General features: G+C 31.0%; 2 protein-coding genes across 2 annotated transcripts in view; both read left to right on the top strand.

Moving 5' to 3' along the window:
- LOC144839287 (uncharacterized) overlaps nt 1-20387 on the top strand; it is a 69037-nt gene that overhangs the window by 1667 nt on the left and 46983 nt on the right. Inside the window, exons 2-18 of the mRNA XM_078694603.1 lie at nt 1502-1759; nt 2340-2603; nt 5942-6226; nt 7378-7674; nt 9954-10208; nt 10310-10594; nt 11174-11422; nt 11578-11832; nt 11934-12218; nt 12799-13047; nt 13203-13457; nt 13994-14278; nt 14820-15068; nt 17016-17261; nt 17440-17724; nt 19196-19447; nt 20060-20302. Coding sequence (XP_078550729.1) covers nt 1570-1759; nt 2340-2603; nt 5942-6226; nt 7378-7674; nt 9954-10208; nt 10310-10594; nt 11174-11422; nt 11578-11832; nt 11934-12218; nt 12799-13047; nt 13203-13457; nt 13994-14278; nt 14820-15068; nt 17016-17261; nt 17440-17724; nt 19196-19447; nt 20060-20302 — 4429 coding nt within the window. The 5' untranslated portion in view covers nt 1502-1569. The remainder of the gene's footprint in view (nt 1-1501; nt 1760-2339; nt 2604-5941; nt 6227-7377; nt 7675-9953; nt 10209-10309; nt 10595-11173; nt 11423-11577; nt 11833-11933; nt 12219-12798; nt 13048-13202; nt 13458-13993; nt 14279-14819; nt 15069-17015; nt 17262-17439; nt 17725-19195; nt 19448-20059; nt 20303-20387) is intronic.
- On the top strand, nt 15285-16836 carry LOC144841172 (hyalin-like). Its single transcript, XM_078697393.1, has 3 exons — nt 15285-15501; nt 15603-15887; nt 16556-16836. The coding sequence occupies exons 1-3, from the start codon at nt 15285-15287 to the stop codon at nt 16834-16836; spliced, it is 783 nt and encodes a 260-aa protein (XP_078553519.1).

The raw sequence follows: 20387 nt of genomic DNA, 5'->3' as shown, positions 1-20387 counted from the left end.
TTTGTTTGTTAGCACGATAGCGCCTACAGTTTTCAAGTTATTATTTTTGGGTGTAGATAGGTATATACTTTCAGAGTATGCCTATTGAAAATCAACAAAATTGGTTTATTAATAACTTCACAAATAACAAAAATGATATTCTTTTCAGACCGGCTACTGTTGAAAGACAATTATTAAAAGTCGGCGAGCAGTCTTTAAGTAACAAGTGTACTGAAATTGCATTTTCTCGAGAACTACATCTAGTCCAAAAAAAAACATCATTTTTTGCACAAGAAGAGTTATATGCATAAATTATGATTTGTAATTTTTAAAACATAATTTGATTTAATGTACGTGTTTTTTTATATGAGTAGTTTTAAAAACCCTATTTCTTTTCGAATTCACCCGTTTGTTTTTCGCGTTGCTGTTCTATTGTTATTCAAATTAATCTATTGTTAGTTGATAATTAGTTTTTTAGTACCAGCGTGTGTCCTTCCTTATTTCATTATGTACATAGGTATATCTTACAGATTCCTATTGATTTTCAGGAAAATTGATATATTGGTCATGTCACAAAAGACACTCCTCAACTCCTGGTCAATCTTGATTTTAGTAAGGTCATTGTTGCAATGACGGAGTTTGTTTGCATTAAACATTATTTAAACAAATTATATAAACCCCAGCAGGATTTGAACCATGTAAAGCTAAATCCTAAAGCAAAAAAATGTATCATTTAACATGATCCCTATCAGTGGATACATTTTGCCAAGTACTTTTTGCTCAGTTTCTGAGTGCTTTCATTTGTTTGTTAGCAGGATTACTCAAAAAGTAATTACAAGATCTTTCCCAAAATTAAAATACAGATTGATATGTGGTCAAGGACCACTCCATTAAATTTTTAAGGCAATCCGGACCACGGTCCCACGCTTTCTAGTTTAGAAATTTGTTTTTGGACAATTTTGCCGTATTTTCCAGGTTTTTTTTTATGTAATCGCTTTCAATTAAACATACTATAAACATAATATAAGCTGAGAAAGTCTGAGTGGAGCTGCACTTTAATACATTAAGTGGTATACAGTAGAAGATGAGAGGAAAGTTAACAAAAACATTACTAAACCAATCTAACATTTGAGACGAAACAAAGTAATAAAAAGGAAAATGGGGAGTGGGAGATAATGTAGCCTTGAAATACTAACAATTAACATTGTAAATATTTGTCAACATTTGTAAGACAAGATGCCAGGCTCTAATCATTATTATTTAATTCAAGTCATGAAAGTTGGTCAAAAATCGGAATTGCAAATCATTCACCAATAACTTTGTGATTTCATAATACAACTAACTACCTAGCTGGACACAGTTTAACAGTCTAATTTTTGCATTGGGCATTCACATTCATTTTTGTTGCGATTTCCATCTATCACAAGACAATAGCACAAGTAAAATTTAGAAATGTTATATATACGGAGCTCTTGTTTTAGAATTTTATTATAACAGAATGATCTGATGTTCTTATTTTAAGATACCGGTGATCCCTACTACCCTGATTGTCCAACTAAACCATTGGTGTTTAATACAAGTGACTCTGACATGGCTGAGGCAACGTGGAATGAACCAACGCCAACTGATGCATCCACTGGTATGATATCCGAGTCAATGCAGACTAAACCAGCTGAGACATCACCGGCTAACTTTCCCATAGGAGAGACTAATCTTACATACACTGCAACTGATGGCAGTGGTAACACTGGAACTTGTATTATAACTATTAGAGTAATTGGTAAGTAAATCGTTCGGGTAGTACCTAAAGGGTATAGTGTATATATTTATTACAAAATGAAATTATTTGCCAACAACATTTTAATAACACCAGTTAGAATGAGCATCATGAAATAAGCCCCTTCCTTAAGGTGGTGCTTCAGAACTTTTGCATAAGATACAGCATGAAATTGGTGCTTTCAAAAGAACATTCCTAACATGAATAATAGGTATCAGGTGGCCTGAGAAAATAAAAATAAGATGAAAATTTTTTGGGAAACATTTGAATATGCTACTAGTTGCAGAGAACAACTCTGATTTTCTCAAATCTTGTTCAGTATGACTGGTACAACCTCAAAAATGTAATATTTAAAAGAAAAAATTAAAAGTATTTAAAACTTAGAGTCAAAGGTCAAAACATTCTTCTGACTGGGTTCATGTTCTATCGAACATAGTACCTCTAGTTCTTTCTTCATATCTGAAAAGTCTTAATATGCTACTTCGATTTCCTCCAAACTCGGTCAGTATTCAACACCCCATTTATGTGCTACAAAAGATATAAATTTAATATCATATTTTTTTTATACATTCTATCCGTTTAGATATTGGAGACCCTATTGTGACAGAGTATCCTAATGACACAACAATTGATACAGATTCTGGACAGCCAACAGCTTTATACAACTGGACAGCTCCAGTTGCTACAGATAATTCTGGTACAGCTGTCATAGTCTTTTACGAAATCAATGGAATGACTTTTAACAGTCCATCTTACGAATTTCCTATAGGATCCAGCGTAGTTACAGTAAATGTGTCCGACCAATCTGGAAACAGCGTCTCGGGGATGTTTAACGTCACTGTTGAAGGTAATTAAAAAAATTCTATGAACATCTACGTACATACTTTAGGAAAAAAATTTTGTTCACAATAATTATACTCTATATAGACGTGTGTCTAGCATTATATGAAGATGTATAGAAGGCACAATACTCTATACTGTACTATAGTTATGTTGGAATCAGTTTAAATCACAGTGTTGAAATGAATATTAATAAATGCTATTTCGTCTATGAAAAAACAATGAATTATGTCAAAATAAATAATAACTTTTAGCCTACTGAGCATGTCATTTATTATTATCTATCGGCACAGATGATGTGTCGACTGTGCAGCTAGTGCCTGTGTCAATAGACAACATGATAAATGTTAATAGTCGACCTTCCTGATAGAAAACAAGTCATCATTCGCACTGTTTTCTTAGAGCACTGAATCTCAAATACTACAATATTCGCCCAGTATCATAAGAATATTATTTGTTAATACAGTATCTCATTTGTATAGAATCTGGTGCATGTATCATGAAAGGTTATGTCACTTTTTTTTCAAATTCAGATGTTACATGCACGGTTGACCGTGCCAGTAGCCAATCCCCTGGGTGAGCTGGCTAGCCTATAGTTATATATCACTTTCTCTAAAATTATAATCAATATACAGTATAATTGATGACATTTAACACAATCATACTTACTGCTTAGTGTACCAATATTCATTATTTAGGTAAGAGAGATAAGGTATTTTAGGGTAAATTCCACCAGCAAAAATTATGGTACTGTATGATACCTATTGTATCTCAACACAATAGTGAATCTCAACAATAACAAGGAAAAAGGTGAATGTGAAATTTAATCAATGTTTGCGTGTCAGATTGTGTTACCTAAATAAAGGTTTTAGTATCAACAAACAATAGTTAAAGTTAAACTTGAGTGTATGAATGCACACAGCCAAATTGAAAATCAAATAATTTATTGTTCAAAATTCTGAATACATTCTATTTTAGGTAAATTAATTAGTTTTTTTGAAAAGCTGTGTTGTTCTAAACCCAAAACCACAGACCATGAAGGAAATAAATACACAGACGCTTCAATTACCCCTTTTTACTTAACCTTACTTCAGTACACCTAAACAGCATGTTAACAATCAAGAAGTAAAACAATTATTAGTTTATTTTGTACTGGTGAAACCAGGCTTAAAGCTCTATATTGAGCTTATTTTGTCGTTTCCAGGCTTTGCATTATAATTATAATCTGCACTTTGCATTATAATCTGTATAAATAACAAGTTTGATGCATTGTGAAATAAAAACGAACGAACGAACAAAGTAAAACATAACACAAACATATATAAATCTAACAAAGGTCTAAAAATTGACCAAAATCGGAAAAACAAAAATACAATGTAGAAGATTGTTACAAAAATAATATGCTGTTGAAATCTAGATACAGTACCGAGAATCGAGTGAAATGCATATAATTTCCATGACTTGACATTGACTCTTTAAATTCAAATTTATTTACCTCCCTTAGGAGAAAACATAATAAAACAGTAAATAGTACAATCCCAAAAACACATTTTACAGATTTACACATTTATAAAAAATTATGATGGTATGCTATATTAAAAAACATCAAAATAATGTTCTAAATTGCTATCCAATAGATGCGAGTAGAATGACCAAGATTTATGATCACTAATAAATATGGGATGAAGTAAATTCACTTGATTATTACATGTAATAATGTTAGACAACTTGGGTACATATAAAAAGTGAATGAGAGCTGTGTGTATGCAAAATTTGGGTAAAACCAACGCTGCTTCAATTAATTCACTTTGTGTCCAGAATGTCCTTTTTGCTCAGATTCACACATTGTAGATGTTAGAGTTGGTATTGGAACTGTCTTCCAGACATGTATTTTGATGTTTGTCGATGAACCATATTGTAATATAATGATATACTTCTATAATTTAGAAATCAACCTTTGTATTAGAATTCAATTGAGTTCACAAACTTGACCCAGAAAGTCCAGAGGAGAGTTTGTCCAGATGTTTAAAAAGTACATTTAGTCCATTTAGCTCATAATTAAATCCCAAAAGTAAACAGTTTATTTGACCTCTCTCACTGTTCCCATCGTAAAACAATTAGATATTGACAGTTTTAAGCAAAGATTCGACAGGGTCAATTCATCATTGTAACCTCCCCAGATAAGATCAATCACTACCACCTAAACACCCCTGGATCAACTTAGGACCAATCGTTACCCTCACAGATAACGTAGTGACATATGCAAATGAACCAAAGCCAATATTTCAGAAGAGCCCAGACACACCTCACAGCCACTTCTCCAGAAGCAGACCTACACACCTCACATCTCACCGACAGCATCACTGATCCTCTGTTCCTTATCCCTATACTTATAGTTGTATATTGTACTGAAGTATTATTGTATCAAGTATTATTGAATAAACAATATATGTGTTACGACAGTCAAGCGAGTAAGAGTCTTCATTACAAGTCAGAAACCTCATAACAACATTATATTACAATATTTACACATGCCTGTTTCCTGCAATTCATAGAAAGCTCTTTGACATTAACCTATTCTATTCCCTTAAGACTAACACCCAGTTTAACGCCCATGTACGTGACGTCACCAGCACATGCCAAAATACTGCTATCTAGGTACAATGTAGGATTTTCAATAAAAATGGTGATTTTCCAAATACATTTTTGGTAGATTAAATTTTTAACCATTAAGAAAAATTAAACAATTAACAACATCAATTCTTTTCTGAAGACCCACAACAAATAGACGTAAAACAAGATCATCCTCATAAAAAAATAAATTGCAGTTGCTGACTGCTATTCTACTATTAAGTTTTTTATAACTTTTCAACTAGATCTATTGTAAAAAAGATTAAAACGATTACGTTTTGAAATGTATATATTTCTGCCGATACACTTTATTCTACCGTAACATGTATGTTTGTATACCAGCTGTACATACACCTTTGCCAGCTGTTTCAATATCTTTATAATTATTAGACATATTCCTTTACAATGAAAGTAAATTTGCCTCTGATTTATATAATATTTATATAATCAGATTGTAAATGCTTAATTAGGTTTTTTTTTGTTTTTTTGTCAACCAGCACTATTAAGAGAGTCTGTTTATTGCGATATTTTTCTTGCTTTTTGACAATCTGCCAGAATGGTGTCTCGCGTTTTGTATTGTTATCCATCATTTATGCTTGTTTTTTTTGTGTTAATTGTGTTTTCTGGAAAATAAATGAATATGAATATAGATAATAATCATTTATGAAAATGTTTTGTTCTACATTTAATATTCTGAAATGTTTGTTTTAATAGATAATGAACCTCCAATGATTTACTGCCCAACAAATGTCACTTCGAACAATTACATTGGAGAAGGTTTAGGTTTGATAAATATCAGCACAGATGAAGGAAGTCCAAATGCCACTGTCACCTGGGATTCACCTGTGGCATGTGACAATAGTAATGCAACAGTGACTGTAGTTTCATCACCATTTGAGTCAGGTGACCTGATACCAATTGGTACTCACATAATCACTTTTACAGCAACTGATCCTTATGGCAATATTGACACTTGTGACTTTAGTATCAAGGTTGAAGGTAAACTATGAACCTTTTTTTTTATTTGGACAATTATGGTTGAAAATACTTTAGGAACTCCCTTGTGACATAAAAGTATACACATAAAATCCACAAAGTTGTAAAATAACTCAAAAACAAAGCTTTATATAGATAAAGTGATGCTGTGAAAAGCCCAGTGACAGGCTTTACTCATGGAGGTATAAAAATAAATACCTTCATGCTTTACTACACTCCTTAAGCATTTAATATGTGCACGATAAATTATAGTTTATCCATCCTGCAATTGGCGAGTCTAGCTGTTTGATGCTTATGAAATATAAACTCTTTCTTCAACCAAATGTTTTTATTTATTGTTTTTTCATTTATATTGTTTACATCGATATTATTATTGTGATCACCTTTTCCCATTTGTTTACTTTCACAAAAAAAAAAAAAAGTAATATATTATGAATAAAGGTATACTTGTGTCACGAACTCCTCTTACGTATGTTTCCGAGTGGTTGAAAATACTTTAGGAACTCCCTTGTGACATAAATGTATACACACAAAAACCACAAAGTTGTAAAATAACTCAAAAAAAAAAGCTTTAATTTCAATAAACTTCAACTTTCAACAATCCAGTAAGCACAACAGCTTCACAATAACTTTTACAATCGAATAACCTTACAATAGTTTTACATCCCTTTATATACAAGATGTTCCTATCCTTCTAGATCTTTATACTTCTTATTCTATTGGATTACATTTTCTATTAATAGCACTTCTGGAATGTTCCTCATTGTTCTTATTAATTATACATCTTATTCTAGAATGTTCATATAGACTCTATGATACTGTGTTAGGAATGGTAATTTATTACAACTTGTAATATGTTTCTTATTTTAATCAGTATAATCTTAAAATTTAAGAGCAACAGATATAAAGACATATGAAGGTAAAACCTCACAATTGAGATACATAAGTGAACAACCAAAGAAAAGCACACATTTTTAAAGAAAATGTGTTTCTTTTTTTTTGCATTAGGCATATTGGACTTCAATAAGGCTATAATTTTAAAGATATTTAAAAGTATCCATAAATTATAGCATTTATTGCAATGATTTTGAATTCAGTATACTTATAATCATACTGTTTTCAAATAAAAAAAGTTAAGTCTGTTTATATTTTAGATGTGGAGCCACCTAATGCAACATGTCCTTCCATGGTTATTGGTGTGACTGATCCTGGAAGTCCCAATGGCACTGTCAGTTTCAACATTACTGTTATGGATAATGTTCTAGTTGCTATGCTTCAAACCAACTATACATTAATCAATACAATTGATACTATAATTGATATGATGTCTTTTGACTTTAAAACTACTGCTGTATTTCCTATTGGAGAAACTATCGTTGAATACACATTCCATGACAATCGTTCACCAACAAGCAATCAAGAATCTTGTTATTTTACTGTGGTAATTAAAGGTATGTTTAATCTTTAAGTTAACTGTTGAAATAAATAATATATTTAATCGGTAAGTTCGTACAGGTCGGTTTATTCACATGTTGTTACTTACCTATAATATAATTTTACGTTCTATTATTTCTGATTTGATGATTTTATTTAAGTATAGATTAAATCAAACTACTGTACAGTTCTGTCAATTTAAATTTCAAAATGTATGTTTTCTCAAAATATTTCCGATCATTTTACATTACAACATTGTTTCAGGTCCAACACACAACACACACATCACACATACACTCTATGAGAGGGGACAGCCCTACATGTAATTACTCTTTTCCTCTTTATTTCACTTAATGTAAGCCTTAATATAATGAATCCTGAGTAAGATTAGCAATATATTCAATATTTGCAAAATTATTAATAGCCTTTAGTATAATATTTATGTATTTTTACTATGTTACGTCCTGTAATAAATAATAATAATATGTGGTGAACCTTGGATTAACTCTTCGTTGGCAAAATAAACACATTGCAATAGGGAAATTTTAACATTCCCAGAAAATGCTGAAATAAAGAAAAACTCAACCCTTCTACATTGGATTGAAAAATCAACCATTTAATAGTTGTTGTAAATCATATTTACTGATATAAATAGAAAATAATAGTTCCCTCATCACACATTTAGATGATGAAAACCCATATATCATAAACTGTCCAGTGAATATTATTGATAACACAACAACTGGCAGGGCATTTGCCAACAACGTTGCATGGATTGAACCAAATGCTACTGATAACTCTGGAGAGACTCCTGTACCAGTAGCAGACTACACTCCTGATGATAATATGTTTGCAATTGGCAACACAACAGTCCAGTATAATGTCTCAGATTCAGCTGGTAACTTTAATGATAGCTGCAGTTTTGTAATCATTATTGAGGGTAAGTGATTGTACATTCTAGAAGGAAATTAAAACTAAGCTACAGTAATGTGGTTATATCAAATTAATTAATTTCTTTATACCTTTTATTTATTTTGTGAATAGATAATGAAAGTCCAATTATTGACTGCCCAACAAATGTTACTTCAAACAATTACATCGGAGAAGGGTATGGACTAGTAATTGTTAGCACAGATATAGGAAGTCCAAATGCCACTGTGACCTGGGATCCTCCTGTGACAAGTGACAATAGTAATGGAACAGTGACTGTAATTTCATCACCATTTGAGTCGGGTAACATGATACCAATTGGTACTCACACAATCAACTTTACAGCAACTGATCCTTTTGGAAATAGCGACACTTGTGTATTTGGCCTCGACGTTGAAGGTGAATTTGATATTTTTTTAATTTGAACAATTTAGAAATTCATGACAATTTTTATTTCCAATTTTTTACTAGGGTAGACCAATCAGTAAAAACGACTGTGTTCCCTTTGGTTCCTATATACTAAAAAGAAAGTGGTCTGTATTTACTTACATTGTGAACCTTACATGTGCAGCTCTGTACAACATAAACATTCTTATGTATGTTGATGTTCAATGTAATAAAATATGCCAATATTATCTATATTGATCTTCAGTTTTGCTATGTTTAATATGGTGACATATACACCTGTTTTTGTATTAAATTATTTGTTTAGATGCCAAATTTTTTAATTATATGGAATAAATTATAATACTATTAATGAATTTCAGCATTAATTGTACTAAATACTACATTAAGTATGTTACCTACCTTTGTACATAGTAAGTACATAATTATAATAATATTTGTTCATGTGTTTAACTAGTGTTAGAGAGTTTGTTCAATCCCACTATGATAAAAAATGTGTAATTAGATTTTAAATAGTTATAATTCTTGTATTTTATTTCCACTGTATTACTAAATAGACAATGAAGATCCAGTCTTGGGTTGTCCACTAAATATTACAAATACTACAGCAGATGGATCAAACCAAGCGTTCAATTTCAGCTGGACTGATCCAATAGTAATAGACAATTCTGGTGAAGATATAACACCAGAATCAAATTACAGTTCTGGAAGCAATGCATTTTATATTGGTAGCACTGATGTTATATATTATGCAGTTGATAGTTCAGGAAATGCAGGAACATGTACCTTTACAGTAATTGTTACTGGTAAGCATAGCATGTCTCCTCTTTCTTCCTACTGAAATATAAAAATTAACTTGATAATTATTGTACAAATGCATTTTCATCCCGATATTCTTCACTGGGTATTATTATATTATTACTATAAATCATTGAACATTATAATTACTATCATGCTTTAGATCCAGAAGCTCCAGATATTATAGATTGTCCAATGGATATAATTGTTAACACAACAACTGGTGAGGCATTTGCAATCAATGTTACATGGATGGAACCGACAGCTACTGATAACTCTGGAGAGACTCTTGTACCAGTAACAGACTACACTTCTGGTGATAATATGTTTCTAATTGGCAGCACAACAGTACAGTACAATGTCTCAGATTCAGCTGGTAACTTTAATGACAGCTGCAGTTTTGTAATCATTGTTGAGGGTAAGTGATTGTACATTCTAGAAAGAAATTAAAACTAAGCTACAGTAATGTGGTTATATCAAATGTAATTTCTTGATACCTTTTATTTATTTTGTTAATAGATAATGAAAGTCCAATTATTGACTGCCCAACAAATGTTACTTCAAACAATTACATTGGAGAAGGGTATAGACTAGTAAATGTCAGCACAGATATAGGAAGTCCAAATGCCACTGTCACCTGGGATCCTCCTGTGACAAGTGACAATAGTAATGGAACAGTGACTGTAATTTCATCACCATTTGAGTCGGGTAACATGATACCAATTGGTACTCACACAATCAACTTTACAGCAACTGATCCTTTTGGAAATAGCAACACCTGTGTATTTGGCCTCGAGGTTGAAGGTGAATTTATGTTTTTTAAATTTGAACAATTTAGAAATTCATGACAATTTTTATTTCTAATGTTTTACTAGGGTAGACCAATCAGTAAAAACGAGTGTGTTCCCTTTGGTTCCTATGTACTAAAAGAAAGTGGTCTGTATTTACTTACATTGTGAACCTTACATGTGCAGCTCTGTACAACATAAACATTCTTATGTATGTTGATGTTCAATGTAATAAAATATGCCAATATTATCTATATTAAAAAAAATAGTTACATTGATCTTCAGTTTTGCTCTGTTTAATATTGTGACATATACACCTGTTTTTGTAATAAATTATTTGTTTAGATGCCAAATTTTTTAATTATATGGAATAAATTATAATACTATTAATGAATTTCAGCATTAATTGTACTAAATACTACATTAAGTATGTTACCTACCTTTGTACATAGTAAGTACATAATTATAATACTATTTGTTCATCTGTTTAACTAGTGTTAGAGAGTTTGTTCAATCCCACTATGATAAAAAATGTGTAATTAGATTTTAAATAGTTATAATTCTTGTATTTTATTTCCACTGTATTACTAAATAGACAATGAAGATCCAGTCTTGGGTTGTCCACTAAATATTACAAATACTACAGCAGATGGATCAAACCAAGCGTTCAATTTCAGCTGGACTGATCCAATAGTAATAGACAATTCTGGTGAAGATATAACACCAGAATCAAATTACAGTTCTGGAAGCAATGCATTTTATATTGGTAGCACTGATGTTATATATTATGCAGTTGATAGTTCAGGAAATGCAGGAACATGTACCTTTACAGTAATTGTTACTGGTAAGCATAGCATGTCTCCTCTTTCTTCCTACTGAAATATAAAAATTAACTTGATAATTATTGTACAAATGCATTTTCATCCCGATATTCTTCACTGGGTATTATTATATTATTACTATAAATCATTGAACATTATAATTACTATCATGCTTTAGATCCAGAAGCTCCAGATATTATAGATTGTCCAATGGATATAATTGTTAACACAACAACTGGTGAGGCATTTGCAATCAATGTTACATGGATGGAACCGACAGCTACTGATAACTCTGGAGAGACTCTTGTACCAGTAACAGACTACACTTCTGGTGATAATATGTTTCTAATTGGCAGCACAACAGTACAGTACAATGTCTCAGATTCAGCTGGTAACTTTAATGACAGCTGCAGTTTTGTAATCATTGTTGAGGGTAAGTGATTGTACATTCTAGAAAGAAATTAAAACTAAGCTACAGTAATGTGGTTATATCAAATGTAATTTCTTGATACCTTTTATTTATTTTGTTAATAGATAATGAAAGTCCAATTATTGACTGCCCAACAAATGTTACTTCAAACAATTACATCGGAGAAGGGTATAGACTAGTAAATGTCAGCACAGATATAGGAAGTCCAAATGCCACTGTCACCTGGGATCCTCCTGTGACAAGTGACAATAGTAATGGAACAGTGACTGTAATTTCATCACCATTTGAGTCAGGTAACATGATACAAATTGGTACTCACACAATCAACTTTACAGCAACTGATCCTTTTGGAAATAGCAACACCTGTGTATTTGGCCTCGAGGTTGAAGGTGAATTTTATGTTTTTTAAATTTGAACAATTTAGAAATTCATGACAATTTTTATTTCCAATTTTTTACTAGGGTAGACCAATCAGTAAAAGCGACTGTGTTCCCTTTGGTTCCAATGTACTAAAAGAAAGTGGTCTGTATTTACTTACATTGTGAACCTTACATGTGCAGCTCTGTACAACATAAACATTCTTATGTATGTTGATGTTCAATGTAATAAAATATGCCAATATTGTCTATATTAAAAAAAATAGTTACATTGATCTTCAGTTTTGCTCTGTTTAATTTTGTGACATATACACCTGTTTTTGTATTAAATTATTTGTTTAGATGCCAAATTTTTTAATTATATGGAATAAATTATAATACTATTAATGAATTTCAGCATTAATTGTACTAAATACTACATTAAGTATGTTACCTACCTTTGTACATAGTAAGTACATAATTATAATAATATTTGTTCATGTGTTCAACTAGTGTTAGAGAGTTTGTTCAATCCCACCATGATAAAAAATGTGTAATTAGATTTTAAATAGTTATAATTCTTGTATTTTATTTCCACTGTATTACTAAATAGACAATGAAGATCCAGTCTTGGGTTGTCCACTAAATATTACAAATACTACAGCAGATGGATCAAACCAAGCGTTCAATGTCAGCTGGACTGATCCAATAGTAATAGACAATTCTGGTGAAGATATAACACCAAAATCAAATTACAGTTCTGGAAGCAATGCATTTTATATTGGTAGCACTGATGTTATATATTATGCAGTTGATAGTTCAGGAAATGCAGGAACATGTACCTTTACAGTAATTGTTACTGGTAAGCATAGCATGTCTCCTCTTTCTTCCTACTGAAATATAAAAATTAACTTGATAATTATTGTACAAATGCATTTTCATCCCGATATTCTTCACTGGGTATTATTATATTATTACTATAAATCATTGAACATTATAATTACTATCATGCTTTAGATCCAGAAGCTCCAGATATTATAGATTGTCCAATGGATATAATTGTTAACACAACAACTGGTGAGGCATTTGCAATCAATGTTACATGGATGGAACCGACAGCTACTGATAACTCTGGAGAGACTCTTGTACCAGTAACAGACTACACTTCTGGTGATAATATGTTTCCAATTGGCAACACAACAGTTCAGTACAATGTCTCAGATTCAGCTGGTAACTTTAATGATAGCTGCAGTTTTGTAATAATTGTTGAGGGTAAGTGATTGTACATTCTAGAAAGAAATTAAAACTAAGCTACAGTAATGGACCCCAACGGAAATAACAGGACCCCAACGGAAATAAACCTAGGTAATTGGTTTTTTTGGGCTATCCTGGTCAAAATCAACTTAACTGTTTTATTCTTAATGTTCATAACTTTATTCTGCTGCTCCTTTTTAACTGAACTCTTTTTAATATTTTATTGTCTTTTTTATAACTTGTATTCTTAATGACTTTTTTAAACTATGGTACTGAACGGTATTCTGTTTTAATGCTGTATTTTATGCCATTTTTAAACCATTATTAAGCCATTTTTTAACCATCATTTTAGACATTTGCATTGTTTTAGATTGTTTATAACATTTTTTCCTTCTTTTTAATTGTGAGTCTCAAGTTTTAACTTTTTGTATTGTAACATTGTTATGTATCATGTTTTGTATGTTGATTTTGACCGAATAAATGAATGAATGAATGAATGAATGTGGTTATATCAAATGTAATTTCTTGATACCTTTTATTTATTTTGTTAATAGATAATGAAAGTCCAATTATTGACTGCCCAACAAATGTTACTTCAAACAATTACATCGGAGAAGGGTATAGACTAGTAAATGTCAGCACAGATATAGGAAGTCCAAATGCCACTGTCACCTGGGATCCTCCTGTGACAAGTGACAATAGTAATGCGACAGTGACTGTAATTTCATCACCATTTGAGTCAGGTAACATGATACCAATTGGTACTCACAAAATCAACTTTACAGCAACTGATCCTTTTGGAAATAGCAACACCTGTGTATTTGGCCTCGAGGTTGAAGGTGAATTTTATGTTTTTTAAATTTGAACAATTTAGAAATTCATGACAATTTTTATTTCCAATTTTTTACTAGTGTAGACCAATCAGTAAAAGCGACTGTGTTCCCTTTGGTTCCTATGTACTAAAGGAAAGTGGTCTGTACTTACTTATTTGCTCTGTACAACATGTTCAATGTAATAAAATATGCCAATATTATCTATATTAAAAAAAAATAGTTACATTGATCTTCAGTTTTGCTCTGTTTAATATGGTGACATATACACCTGTTTTTGTATTACATTATTTGTTTAGATGCCAAATTTTTTAATTATATGGAATAAATTATAATACTATTAATGAATTTCAGCATTAATTGTACTAAATACTACATTAAGTATGTTTTAGTTACCTACGTGGTACATAGTAAGTACATATAATAATATTTGTTCATGTGTTCAACTAGTGCTAGAGAGTTTGTTCAATCCCACCATGATAAATATGTGTAATTAGATTTTAAATAGTTAATAATTCTTGTATTTCATTTCCATTGTATTACTAAATAGACAATGAAGATCCTGTCTTGATTTGTCCACCAAATATTACAAATACTACAGCAGATGGATCAAACCAAGCGTTCAATGTCAGCTGGACTGATCCAATAGTAATTGACAATTCTGGTGAAGATATAACACCAACGTCCAAGTACAATCCTGGAAATAATCTATTTGATATTGGTAGCACTGATGTTATTTATGATGCAGTTGATAGTTCAGGCAATGCAGCAACATGCAACTTTACTGTTACTGTTGCTGGTAAGCATGGCTTGTATACTCCTATTTTCTACTGTAAACATCAAATGTAACTCGATTATGTAAATATTATTGTATAAATTCATTTTCACCCGGATTTTCTTCACTTATTTATTATTATAAATAATATTATTATATTATTACTCATTATAAATTATAATTATTGTATTCATCTTTTTAGATCCCGAAGCTCCAGATATTATAGGTTGTCCAATTGATATGATTGTTAACACAACAACTGGAGGGGCATTTGCCATCAACGTTGCATGGATTGAACCAAATGCTACTGATAACTCTGGAGAGACTCCTGTACCAGTTGCAGACTACACTTCTGGTGATAATATGTTTCCAATTGGCAACACAACAGTCCAGTACAATGTCTCAGATTCAGCTGGTAACTTTAATGATAGCTGCAGTTTTGTAATCATTGTTGAGGGTAGGTGATTGTACATTCTAGAAGGAAATTAAAACTAAGCTACAGTAATGTGGTTATATCAAATGTAATTTCTTTATACCTTTTATTTATTTTGTTAATAGATAATGAAAGTCCAATTATTGATTGCCCAACAAATGTCACTTCAAACAATTACATCGGAGAAGGGTATGGACTAGTAAATGTCAGCACAGATATAGGAAGTCCAAATGCCACTGTGACCTGGGATCCTCCTGTGACAAGTGACAATAGTAATGGAACAGTGACTGTAGTTTCGTCACCATTTGAGTCTGGTGACATGATACCAATTGGTACTTACACAATCACTTTTACAGCAACTGATCCTTATGGCAATATTGACACCTGTGACTTTGGCCTCAAGGTTGAAGGTAAATTATAAAAATTGTTTTAAATTTGAACAATTTGGAAATGCAGAAAAAATTGCTATGAAAATTGTTACAAATTGATCCAAATATGAGGTGGTTTAGGTGTTTTATTTGACCTTTTACTGATGATCATGTACTCCATATATGGGTATGAGTTTTTTTTCAAATTGGTATTAAGACCCGGTTGAGATTTCATAATGCATAATTGCTCTGTACAACATAGAATCTATTATTTGTATTCGTATATTCACTATAATAAGATGTGCCAAGATTATTATTTCTTTTTAAAATATTATCTTCAGATTTCCTCTTTATTCTAATATGAATTTCAAATATTTATTATTGATAATTAATTTCAACATAACTTTACTAAAATTAATACTACATTAATTATTTTGTAGATACCAGCTTTGTAGTAAAAAAAGTATAATGATTTGTAATGTAAGAAACGTGAGAGTAAACATTTCTTCATATATAATCAAGAATAAGACTATTACTCTTTGCTAAATTGTTTGCTAAATTCTACCAAAAATTTCATAGAGGTTGTAATTCTTGTATCTGTTTTGTTATTGAATAGATGATGATGATGATCCTGACATAGAATACCCACCTGATGGTATTACCAGGAAGATCTCCCTAGTATTACTAACCCTTCCTTTTTGTATTATTAGATAATGAGGATCCAGTTTTGGGTTGTCCACCAAATATTACAACCACTACAGCAGATGGATCAAACCAAGCATTCAATGTCAACTGGACTGATCCAACAGTAATTGACAATTCTGGTGGGAATATAACACTAACATCAAATTACAGTTCTGGAAGCAATGTATTTTACGATGGCAGCACTGATGTTATATATTATGCAGTTGATAGTTCAGGAAATGCAGCAATGTGTAAATTTACAGTTACTGTTACTGGTGAGCATAATCCAGCCTTGTTATTGTTTTAAGATGTAATGATGATCCCAATCTTTAATTAAAAAATTATGACCTGGAATTGCACAGCTCAAGTGAGTTTTTTGTTGTCAGCTATATTTTTTTTAAGTTTGTAAATGTCATTGTATTTAATTGTTTCTGTTTTATAACTGTTTGTAATAAATTGTATTTGTGTAACATTTTTTATTCTTAGATCTAGAGCCACCGATTTTGATAAACTGCCCAAATGACACAGTTCTTGCAACTGATCCTGGACTTGCAACCCTCAACTACAGCTGGATAGAACCAACAGCAACAGACAATGTTGATACGAGTCCTATGATTTCATCTGATATTGATGCTCCTTATGTATTCAATATCAGCGTATATGTTATCACATTTACAGCTACAGATGATTCAGGCAATGAGGCAATGTGTAATTTTACATTAGAGGTCGAAGGTGATCAAATTGTTGTTCTTTCAAACATTAATTAAAGCAATTATTTTGTAGTATACTTACATTATTATCATTGATTATTAGTATCTACAGTTTATTCTCCATTTTCTAAATTACCCCTTTTTGTGTTTTTGTCATGTTCCACATTGTATACATTACAAAAACTCTTATTTTATTATAGATATGGAGGCACCATCTTTCAATGGTACCTGCCCATCCAGCCCATTGAAAGTACCAACTGATCCTCCAGCCGATGACAGGTCCATTGGTGAAATGTTTGCAACCGTGATCTGGACAATTCCAACAGCAACTGATAATGTAGGCGTTGTGATGGTAACAAACAACAATTATCCAGGATCTCAAGTTTATTTCAATATATCAACTGATTATGACCTGAATGTGACCTATGTTGCAGAAGATGATGCAGGCAATAAGGAGATATGTTCCTTTTTAGTCAAGGTTGTTGGTAAGGATTGATTGATTTATTTCTTTCATTTCACAGTGATGCAATTTTGTCAAACAGCCTTTGTTTTTTTGCAAATGATATTCTTTCTTCTAAAATGAGGAACATAATAGATGATCGATTGGCTTCCAGCCAACCAAACAAACAGTTTGTGAAAATAATGAAACTAATTAGGTCACATACTTTCAAACTCTTGCTTGACCAACTTGAGTAATTAAATCTTATATTCCATCACTGTACATTAATAAAGTAATACTGAATGATTCTATTTCATTCGTAATTAAATTTACTATAAGAGAAGTCAGCCAAACAATACGTAGCCATAGACAAAGTCAACAGGTAGCAAAGCACGTGGTCAGGGAGATTCTCACTAACATGTGGTTTACAAATAATATAATAATGATACGGAACCTAATTGAACAAGAACTCACAGCATAACTGAGATGTTAGACGGTCTACTCACTAAACAATTAACATCCATAATAAATGAAATTAAAAGGGAAATTGATGAAATAGATACCAATTTTGTAATCTTCGTAAAACGAATATGGATCTAGAAGAAAAGCAACAATATTGCTAGTTTTCTGAATAAAAGAACAAAACAGCAAAACTTTAACTTTATTCTTTGGTGTTAATATTCAGGAAAACCTGAAATGGGATATCCGTCTGTCCTAAAAATATTCCAAATACCATAAACAAACTTAAATATTATTTTCCTCAACGTATCCTTCTTTTACTCTACTATTCCCTAATTACCTCATTTATTTTACTGCAATGTGATATGGGCCTCTGACTATCCGTCGAATGTCAATAAAATTAACTTACTACTGAAATGTATTTTTTATTTAAACAAATGACACTATTACAATTTTTTCCACGTACCATCTTTTATGTTCCAATTGTTTCATAACAAATTTTGTCCGACTATGTTAGATTTATTTAGTCAAAGTCAAAAGGAACCCTCATATAATTTACGTAGCAATTCTTGCAATTTTAATGTATATATTTCTTTGTTCAATTATGTATCTCTGCTTATTTTATCTCTGTCTCAGGACCCTGATTATGGAACAACTTAAATTATACTTTATTAAAACAATGTCATTCCATTGACCTTCTTTTGCAAATCATTTAAATTTTTTTTTTTTTTTTTTTCTTATAGCAGTTCCTCTTAAAAGCAGTAATTTATTTTAATATTCTATGTATAGTTTTATTCTGTTATATGACAATTATTTACTATTATTATATCTATGTATGTGTTCATTCTTATACGTCATAAAGTTATTGTTTTATCTGTATTTATATATATAAGGTCTAATAAAAAATGTGTTTCTTCTGGTTTTGACCTTATTTGCGGTATTATTATTAATTCTCATTATTATTTTGTATTTACCTTAATTTTACCGTATTGAAATCAATTGTGCTGTCAATATCTTCTTAATAAACAATATTTATTCATTGATATAATTTATTACAGATGAAGAACCTCCCATCTTCTTTGGCTGTGATAACTCAACTGTTTATATCAACAACACTGAAGGTGACAGCTTTGCACCATATATTTTTACACTTGCACCTTCAGCTGACAACATTGAAGTAGATGCAGATAGGTCTACTGCAAGTATGTCTTCAGGTCAAGATTTTCCAATAGGAGTTAATTATATTACTTACATCATCTATGATACATCTGGAAACCAAAACAGTTGTAATTTTTCCCTTGTGGTTGTAGGTATGTTGTTTCTGTTACTGCTTTTATTTCAATATCTTTTGTTGACAATTGATTAAATATTTTTCAAAAAATGAATGATTAGACATTGACATTTATGAGTTCAACATTTTTAAATGGGCATTTGTATCAGAATTTTGATTTAGGAAGAAAATTATATAATTGCAAATTCGAATACTCGTAACAGACTTGTATTTTAATAAATAAGAAAGAATCTAATGTATATTGGCATTTTTGTCTTTGTTATCTGATTGACAATGCAGAGTACAGTAATTACCATAAGCTGCCCTATTGTCATTCTTTAAATATCTGCCTGCGACAGTGCTTTTTTCAAAGAGTTTCCACTTACAGTATTTGAGAAATAAATTTAATTTTATATATGCATCATACAACATTATGTTTTAGAAATATAAGATTCACACATATAAAAATTGGATTTAGCATCTATTAGGGTTTAAGAAAAAAAATATCTGTATCAATATCATTCAGAATAAAAGTTATTTTATATTATAGGTCTATCTATGCTTTTAGTTTTACCTAATTTGATAGCTAATTATAAGCTGAAAGTACTATTTTTTACTTTTAAATGGTCTATTTTTCCCTTTCTTTTGTCAGATATCGAAAATCCAGTTATTGCAAATTGTTCAAACAATATTATAAATGAAACAGATATTGGAAAAAATTACACTAATATTACCTGGACTCCGGAGCCTACAGCTACAGATAATGATGATGTAAGTTTTGATGGAACACATGATTCAGGAGATTTATTCTATATTGGTGTTACAACTGTTAACTATACAGCAGTCGATCCTTCAGGAAATGTAGCTGTATGTATTTTCAATGTTACCATAGAAGGTAAGACCAGTTTTATTGTAAATGTTGTGTATTTTATTTTTGTATAAACTTTTTACAAAATAAATTTAATGTTATTAAATAACAA

This window comes from Antedon bifida, chromosome 4, assembly GCF_963402885.1.
Source record: "Antedon bifida chromosome 4, ecAntBifi1.1, whole genome shotgun sequence".
Lineage (NCBI taxonomy): Eukaryota > Metazoa > Echinodermata > Crinoidea > Comatulida > Antedonidae > Antedon > Antedon bifida.
This window is presented reverse-complemented; position numbering and strand designations above follow the sequence as displayed.

Excerpts from the sequence above, each read along its gene's own strand:
- LOC144841172 (XM_078697393.1), top strand. The coding sequence starts at position 15,285 with ATGATTGTTAACACAACAACTGGAGGGGCATTTGCCATCAACGTTGCA. Across the intron at positions 15,502-15,602 it reads TTTTGTAATCATTGTTGAGG|ATAATGAAAGTCCAATTATT; the intron begins GTAGGTGATTGT and ends TTTTGTTAATAG. Across the intron at positions 15,888-16,555 it reads CTTTGGCCTCAAGGTTGAAG|ATAATGAGGATCCAGTTTTG; the intron begins GTAAATTATAAA and ends TTGTATTATTAG.